This window comes from Oncorhynchus tshawytscha, linkage group LG22, assembly GCF_018296145.1.
Source record: "Oncorhynchus tshawytscha isolate Ot180627B linkage group LG22, Otsh_v2.0, whole genome shotgun sequence".
NCBI classification, from domain to species: Eukaryota; Metazoa; Chordata; class Actinopteri; order Salmoniformes; family Salmonidae; genus Oncorhynchus; species Oncorhynchus tshawytscha.
The window spans coordinates 19,972,780-19,982,077 of NC_056450.1; the positions used below are offsets into that span (position 1 = coordinate 19,972,780).

Sequence of the window (9,298 nt, forward strand, 5' to 3'; positions counted from 1 at the left end):
CAATCACGTTACATTTATGATACAAAAAAAAAAAAAATCTAATAACATTCATTAAAAAAAACTTCCAACTAACCCTACACATTAAAAACACACTACCCCAATTCCACTACTTTGACCCTCTGCTCCTGTACCATCCCAACGACCTATTAGGAAGGGACACCACGACTCAACACGCCCTGTAACTCTTCTGATGTCAAAACTCATATACCCAAATACTTCTCTGCAGCTGCCACCACAACATCTATTTTATGTGATTGCTAAGTATGAACACTAAGAATCAAACCTTGCTGAAGGATATATCACTCGTTGGCCAATCACTCTGTGCTGGTTCAGATCTACTACTCACAGGGATCCTCTCCAGATCACTCACCTTTGACACATCCTCCTCTACTTTCTTCACTGCCTCAACATACTGTACAACACCCTCTGCAGTACCCTGACTCTGGCCACCTCAAACTGTCTTCAGAGCAACATTGCCACCCCTACAGTTAACGCATCAATTTATCTACTGAAACTACACAATCCTCTGTCCCATGCCCTCCTGCACACTTCCCACATATTTCAATCTCCCTCCTCCATACTGCTGCAACATGACCATAAACGTTGCACCTGAAACAGCACAGTGGATTCGGTACAAAAACTCCAACAGGTTAACTGACATATCCTACCAAGATTTTGTCAGGTAAAAACTCAAAAGGACTGACAGTGACTCCTCTGTTTCACCACACTCACCACTGGGTCTACGTCGAACCAAACAGCGGGCGTCTCAAACACCAGGAATCTTCAACTTCAATTGCTCCACCTCCACACTTAACTCTACCCCAGAAATGACTCCTTACAATCGTGCCCTATTCCTAAGAGCAAAGCAAGAAACAGATCTTGACCCAAGTTGCATGACACGGAGCGCCCACTCCCTCTGGGCAGAAGAAACAAACAAATATCATATATCAAAGTCCACTACAGGTTACTTTCACTGATTCAACAGCACCCAACTGCTTTCTCACCCACCCTGAAACCACAAATGGATTCGCCAAAAGGAAAGGTTCCACTTTCCCCAAAAATGTCACTCCTACTGGACCAGCCTCTTCTTTATCATGTCCATCGATGTCAGGCTCGGGCTCCGAACTCTTCACCACACCTTCCACCTCACTTAACTTGCCCCCGTTCAATTCCATTTCACCTCCAGAACTCCGTCTGGTGCACGGCTCACTCTGTTTGCACTTGACATCAATCTTCTTTGACACTATCTCAATTTTTTTTTCCGCCATCTTCCTCAAATTCAACTCCACCCTCTGGTTTCATCATTCACTTAGACCTCTTCTTACACTTCCATTCCTCCTCAGAAATCCATGTTTCTGTGTACCTGTCCCAATATTCCTCTTCTTGTTCGTCCACCATCTTCCTTCCTCTTTCCTATCCCGACGCTGTACAAAGGAGTGAAGATGGATGCCGTTTAAATACTATGAGGGTGATTGATTAAGCAAGGGTATTCAGGTGAGTGAAGAAGGTTTGTGGCTAATGAAGATTGGATGCGGGTGAACAGATTGGCATGGTCACAGCTCTATGTCCATATGGAGTTCCTTGCTAATAAGTCACATTCCAATATAGGTGTCTGGGACCATATATAGAGTTCCTGCTCTAAGGCTGCATTCCAATACGGAAGACAGTCTCCATATATGGAGTTCATGCTGTGGATTAAATGTGTCCTCTGAAACTTAAAGCTCTCTTCCCGAAACTGTGTTATAAACTACACATATCCACAGATGAATCCAAAAGCTGTAATGTCTGACAATGGCCCCAAGTTGATCCTACTGTAAAAGTAACAATATAATAGGCACATCACCAAATCCAATATATCAGGGGGGTCAAGCAAACTATTAATGGCATTAACATTTGAATTGCTTAATGAGAGCATATCAAATAATGGAAATGGTCAAGTACACCACCACTGTGAATATTGTTAATATTGTTAATATTGTGAATCTTGTTACTTTGAAGGGAACGTTGTGCTTGGAATGCTCTGTCTCATTGGTGTGTATCTTTTAATTTGATAAACAGCTGAGCTGTGGTTTGTTTGACTTGGTAACACTGCCATCACATGGTAGAAAATGAAAGGACAACCAACCAAGAGCTTTTTTTTAATGTACTTTTCAATACAGAAAGCTTAAAAGAATTTTCTGAAACAATGTCGATTTTCAAAACAGACACAGATCTCTCAAATCATTACCGTCACCACAATCATCATCATCATCCTCATTACGATCCAAACCAAAAGATCACACTAAGCTATGTCTCAATGTATAATATTACAAAATGATAACATTTCCAAATAAGACATACAAAATCAGATGTTTCCTAAGAATACATCAAATCAAAAGGCACAATAATATATTGCTACGGACTGATCTGGTGTTAGCTAAGTAATGCACGTTACTTTAGGGTTTCCCAAACTCGGTCCTGGGGTCCCCCTGGGTGCACATTTTGTTTTCTGCCCGAACACTACACAGCTGATTCAAATAATCAACTCATAATCAAGCGTTGATTATTTGAATCAGCTGTGTAGTGCTAGGGCAGAAAACAAAATATGCAGCCAGCGGGGACCCCAGGACCGAGTTTGGGAAACGCTGCATTAGTTAGTTACCTATAATACACATCGCATTTTGTACTATATAAAGAGAGTCACAGAGAGATTCACAGATGTGACTTGGGTTGTAGTCATCTTGGTTGTATGTCGCGTGATAGTGTTCATGGAAAGTACATCTCTCTCCCTCTCTTATCATAGATTTATCATGGGAATTACATAATATATATGATAACATTTTCAGGGACTCCACTTGCTCAGTGTCTACTACCCTACTCCTTGGCCTCCAGAGACCAGAGTCTCTTCATAATATACTTTTTAACTGGAGGTTATCGAGTTGGCAGGCTCTTGGTGTGTGAAGGAGATTCTGCCTAAGGGTCGAGTCATGTATCATGGCATCGTAGGCTCTACACCTGGCAACCCCTCTGATCTGATTCTTTGTCTCCCCCCTCCACCTCCACCTCTGTCTTACAGCTCTGTTCTCCACTTTCCTTTCTTCCCTCATCCTCCTCCCCTTCCCCGCTACCCTCCCGCTTCCCCTCCCCCTCCCTCTCCTCATCCCCCTCCACCACCTCCCTCCCCTCCTCTCTCTGGCAGTTCTGTTCTCCACTATCCTGTCGTCTTCCCTCCACCTCCTCCTCCTGGGCTTGTTGGCACCAGGGCATTGCACACCTCTCCAGCCCCCCTAGGCAGCCCTCCCCCTGCTGCTCACACTGCACCACAAAGATCCTGTAGAACTCCAGCAGGACGACAAGGATGTTTTTACAGGTGAAGAAGATCATTAGCTGGTTGAGAACGTTCTCCCTGATCATGAGGTAGAGGCGGTAGATGAGGAATGGCCCGTCCTGGAGCCCCACAGTCAACAGCAGACTCCACACTTCACTGGAGCAGCACGGTGTATAGCAGGAGGGGGGAGCTCCAGGCAGTCCCTCCACTACAGCCACGCTTCCCTCCTGAGAGAGGCCCCGCTGGGGGAAGCCGGGCTGGGACAAACAGGTCTGGAGATGGGCCTTGGGGGGACTGGTCTGGGTCAGAACCAAGGGGAACTGCATGAGGGCCCAGGAAAAGAGGGCAAGGCCCATAATGATAACGGCCCGGTTGGTCTTGACCTCAGGCTCCTTGAAGGTGTCAAAGATGTCCAGGATGTCAGCGCCCAGGCCCACGTAGACCATGAGGAGCTGGGAGAGCTGGTCGCGGGACATGTCTCCTTTGGGCATAAGCCAGCGGCCCAGCACCAGTACGATGAGCATGGTCTGCTCCAGCCCTGCCGCCCAGTTCTCTGGGTCCAGCTGCAAGATGTCCTGCATCAGTCAACACAACACACAATGAAATGAGATGATACTTTGTCTTCTAAGAAAGTTACTATGTATCTTTAAAAATGCTCCTTAACCAGAAGATAAAAATGTACACATTAGAGCCTTGAAGAGGGAATTTATCCTGACTTAATTGTCATTATCTTGTGCTCCAAGATTCAAATAAATTCCGTCCCCAAACTTCAAAAGTAGCCATGAAGCAAAAAATTCCACCAAAAAAATCCCATAAAATAGAAATAGCCCCAAAATTATCATCACAGAAATATCTGAGAGTATCTTCAAGTGAGTCTAATTCAGACTTCTCAATCAATCAATCACATCTCAATCAATGTGTCAATTACATTTCCCTCATCCTCCCTTATAATGTATTAATCCCTAGAGATTCACATCTTATCTGTGATCAGGTATTAGTTCATTGTTGCTGTGGGGAGGGGGTTGTAGTGTGATACCTACCGCTGAGATGGGGATGTGAGCCAGCAGCTCTTCTAGCTCGGGGCCAGAGGAGATGTTGACAGGGAGCTTGTACTGCAGCAGGCTGAGCTCCAGGAACCAAATGGAGGGGATGACGGTACTGAGGTAGAGGAAAACCATGGGGGAGAACCTAAAAGCAAAGCGACGAGGAGGGAAGGGGGAAGCTATTTTTAGCAACACACACACGTTTTTTTTGGCCAGTCAGTATAAGAAGTAAGCCTTACAGAAGTGTCCCATTTCAGACGGCCAATTATTCTCATCATGTATGCAAATCCCACTTGACAGTGCAAAGCCTTCTCCATGAGGAAAGAACTTCAAAGTGAGAGGGAGAGAGGGGCCTGGAGTAAGTTAACGTCTCAGCATGCCCCTCCGCACATGGAGGAAATATGAAGGCTGGCTTCTGCAGTATCATTAGGATCGATGGAGGAATCATTCCCCTGTTGCGTTAGAATCGGCAATGGCATAATTTCCTGTCATCCCTTTGAAGGGTGAGGAGCAGAGGTCATCCAGTGTTTATGTTCATTCAGTTCAGGGCCCTGAGCCATGCAGGAGACGACGGTTTGAAAAGGAGTAAGAGTCGCATAAATAGACTGGCTTTTCATGGAAAATGACAGTTAAATCCAGCAAGCGAGATAGTCAGAGTGTTGTTGAAGGACATATCATATTTTTAGGGAGATATACTGTATACATAGAGATGGAGAGCTATACATGGAGAGAGAGAGAGAGAGAGAGAGAGGGGAAAGATATTTTGGATGCATACAATAAGTGGCTCACTATAACTGCAGCTCACCACCTCGTAAAAGAGTTCCACCAGTACAGTGGTGAGGTCAATATCCCAATAGAAAAAGGTTAATGTGGAGACAACTACAACCCTTCAATCCCAATTCCACCCCTGTAAAAAACAGGCAGAGCTGTGTAGACTGTGAAGACAGCCAGGCCAACGGGTTTATTTGCTAATGTCTTTCTATCTAACATTTCCATTTATCGCAACATGAACAGGAGAGGATTTTTTTTTCCTTGCATGAAATTAATGAGTTCATTTGTGTGGTTAATCATTATTACAATTGCTGTGTAACCCTGGGGCTGTTTGATTGTTTTTCATTAGGTTTTCCACTTGGGCTACGACTCCGAGACAGGAATAGATAATAAAGATTGTGCAAAAATGGATGTGCCACTGTAAGTCTTACATTGTGTATTTTGTGTGTGGGTGTGTGGGTGTGGGTGTGTGGGTGTGGGTGTGTGGGTGTGCGTGTGCATGTGGGTGTGCATGTGTGCACTGTGAAAATGATGGAGAATAGATTGAGGAGGACGCTTTATCGAGATCATGCACTATAATGGAGCAGAGGGCTTCTAAATGAGTTGATGATGTGAGTGTGTATATGAATTGGAAGTAAGTGTAGTATGAGTGGCTGATGTTAGAGGGACAAGTTACTGCCTTGTGGCTTTATACAGGGCAAAAGGAGGAAGCACTGGCAAATTCATATGTGTTCATTCTTACATAACATTGGTACCAGAAACAGTTTGGCTAATACTTTTCTTTGCCAACAGGAATAATGCACTTTAATGCAGTCATTATAAGACTAAATTGTGTATGATAGGTAATGATTATCATTATTAGCTTTGTGTCATTGCTGTAGAAGGCACTGTAAGGCTATAGATGTTATATAGACGTTACCATTTCCACTCTGCATTGCGGGTACACTTGATGGTGACTGCCATCTCCACCCCCAGCAGAGCCACGCCCATCAGCAGCAGCCAATAGAGGGGCTCCCCTTTGACGGCGACCACACGCCACACGGTCACCACCCCATGCACAGCAAACAGGAAACGGCTCAGCAGAGCCAGCAGGAAGTTGATGATGCGACACATCCTGTCTGAGAGAGGAGTCCCACAAGCCCCAGTTGGGGAGGATGAAGTGTCCGTTAAGACACTGACCTAAGGTCAGTTTGGCCCTAATGGTTAAGGTTAGGATCAAATGAGGTGTCCGGTCCCAGATCTGCTTCAGTCAACTCCTTAGATTATCATTGTCATGTCATACATGAATAGTCAGAGGAGTTGGCTAAAACATAAACAGATGGAGCCAGACAATGAAGGAGGTAAGCTCATCCTAGAGCTGTTCTATCTGGAACCTCACCAGTGCTCTACTACAGTATGTGTGGTATCACCCAGGAGGTTAGTGAGTGTCAGTGATATAATAGTAAGAATATTTTTTAACACATTTTTGCAAAGAACTGAGTCTAAAAACCTCTTATATTTGAGTCATCATCGCATGTTAACCAAGTCAGCTCGGACTGACTCTTGATGAATTAGGTTAACATACCATACTGTATGGCTAATAGCTTTATCAACCCATACATTCAGTATTAGCCCATCTGTGACCAAACCAAACAGTTGAATTGGCATTAGACAATGAGTAGCCTCCATAGCTGATCTAGGTCAGCCAGATACTAGTCTGTAGGATGAAACAAGCCAACACTGATTAAGAACTGTGCAAGAACTGTGCGAGGAGTGTGACTTTGAGAGTGATAAGTGAGTGTGTATTACAAAACTGTCAACTGATCTCCGCCAGTCAACTTCAAAGGACTGTACGGAGACATAATTTTTTTATTTTTATATATTGGATCATTTAGGATCATCTGCTGTATGATCGTGATGACTAGGAGTGGTCCCTGGCCAATGCACTGTCCATGTTTGTCACATCTACTGTTGGTTACAATTTCAGCTGGTTAAAACCTCTTAAGCTGACAGTCCCCGAAATCGGGCACTAAAATTACTTAAAAATATGTATATGTTTACACAACTTATTTGATTGATTTCCCACCGTTTTATTAGTCAGAAGACAGCCATTCAGACCTTTCTAGGACCATGTCAACATCCTCTGTCGAATAAACATGTATTTGCCTCCCTATGGTGGCCGGCTGCATCATTACATCCATTTATATCACTTCACAGCAACTTTATGTCAAAGGGGCGGTCCTTAGAAAAACATTTATCCAACTCCACTGCTTCACAGCACAGGCATGGCAAAACAATCGCTGAATTTATCTCAAGCAGGCGGATCTAAATACATAACTTCCATAGCTCTACGATAAAAAATGTGATCTATCCACTTCTTTAAACCTAAAAGAAGTAAAGTAATTTTGTGTGAAAGTCAAACATTTGTTTTACATCAGAGGCAGATACATTGCATATGCTAAGAACTACAAAATCGAGCCCTTTACATAGTCCTTCTCCCCTTGTCTATAGGAGAGACGCACACTGTTTAAATGGCCCAAATGTTGATTTAAACATTCACAAATAATTTTGACTATCACTAATATCATGATATGTTTGGTAAAGTAATAAAGAAGGTGAAATATTTGGGTAGATGTTCCTAAAACGGATTATAACTATATATGTACAGTGTATTATAAAGTATGAAAAGGCTTATTCATTCATACCATCATATTTGTATATGTTTTATTATACTTTTATTGTGTAGTAAATCATATGGGTTGACAAGTGTTTTTTTTTCTCAGACATAAATAAACAATTCCAGGTGAAAGCCAAAGGTCAATGCTTTCTAAAGGGGAGGGAACACTACTACATTAATAAAATATTGCCCTCTTGCTAGATTGATGAGTAAAATCATAGCGAAACAGTGCAAAACGGCTGTCAGCTCAACTGGTTCAATTCAAACTGAAAATGTGCTCGTCACTGAATATCAATGCAAGTCCATTAGAAATATGTAATTATATACTGTGAGTTGCATCTTTTGAGTACTAAAGCAACTATAATACTTAAAATACTTAAATAACTAAGTAACTAAGCTATAAGTAGCTAACTAACTAAACTTCTAACTTTTGTACAAAAAGTACAAAACTATTATTGTGATGATCAAAATGTGTTGTCAGTCTATTTTCTTCATACAATATACATGTATACACTATATGGTCATACTTACAGAGTGAAAAGTCCAGATGAAATTAAATCTTTCTTGAGAGTGGTTTAAATGTAGCTCCAATATTTCTTCAAGCCTAAGAGGCTTTTGTTTTCGTGAGTAGATACACGCCTATAGTGTGCAGTCCCTCACTTCTATATGACATGGCTAAGTTGTGCCACTGTGTCTGCTTTTTAAACACCTCCCACCCTAAATACACACACCACCACCACCCCCCCTGGCTCCCAACACAGACCATGTCTGACAGAGGTAGCCTCACTGGATGAGTCGGCACAGGAGATAAGAGATCACTAAATCTCTGGTTGAGTCGGCACAGGAGATATGAGATCACTAAATCACTGGATGAGTAGGCACAGGAGATATGAGATCACTAAATCACTGGATGAGTAGGCACAGGAGATAAGAGATCACTAAATCACTGGATGAGTAGGCACAGGAGATAAGAGATCACTAAATCACTGGATGAGTAGGCACAGGAGATAAGAGATCACTAAATCTCTGGGTAACATTTGACTTCAAATGGGGCATTCCTAACATCTTTATAAAACCCGTCATAACACCTTCATGAGTGTTGCAGTATCATTCATCCAATATTATTAGATATCTTAATTTGGCAGAATGCCACTGGGTAAACAGCTCTTGGAATTGTCTTATGGAATAACTTTTCATTGACAACATCTGGGAGAAAGTGGATCTGCAGTTCACCATGAGTTCTGGCCTGGAGCACCAATCGTAAATATTATGTAAGGCCTAGTGTGTGTGTGTGTGTGTGTGTGTGTGTGTGTGTGCGCGTGTGTGTGTGTGTGTCCCCACTAGATGGCATTGTTAGTGAAGGGCAGCAGATAACACTTCCCATCTCTGCACCGACATCTTCATCGCCATCCTTCATGATGTCATCTCTCTGAGCCCAGAACAAAGTTATCTACACTGGAGGAGACAGCCTGCCATGGGCACCCAGCCCTGCCCTTTCCCACCCAGGGGTGGCCCCTGGTC

At 43.1% G+C, this 9,298-nt stretch overlaps 1 protein-coding gene across 1 annotated transcript in view; it reads right to left on the minus strand.

Annotated features, from left to right (window-relative positions):
- The window catches only part of LOC112221542 (transmembrane protein 26), a 31,491-nt gene extending 25,257 nt beyond the window's left edge, over positions 1–6,234 (minus strand). The window contains exons 1-3 of the mRNA XM_042304367.1: positions 6,041–6,234; positions 4,348–4,495; positions 3,154–3,882 (exon numbers count right to left, since the gene is read on the minus strand). Coding sequence (XP_042160301.1) covers positions 3,154–3,882; positions 4,348–4,495; positions 6,041–6,234 — 1,071 coding nt within the window. The remainder of the gene's footprint in view (positions 1–3,153; positions 3,883–4,347; positions 4,496–6,040) is intronic.
- Between the last annotated feature and the right edge of the window lie 3,064 nt (positions 6,235–9,298).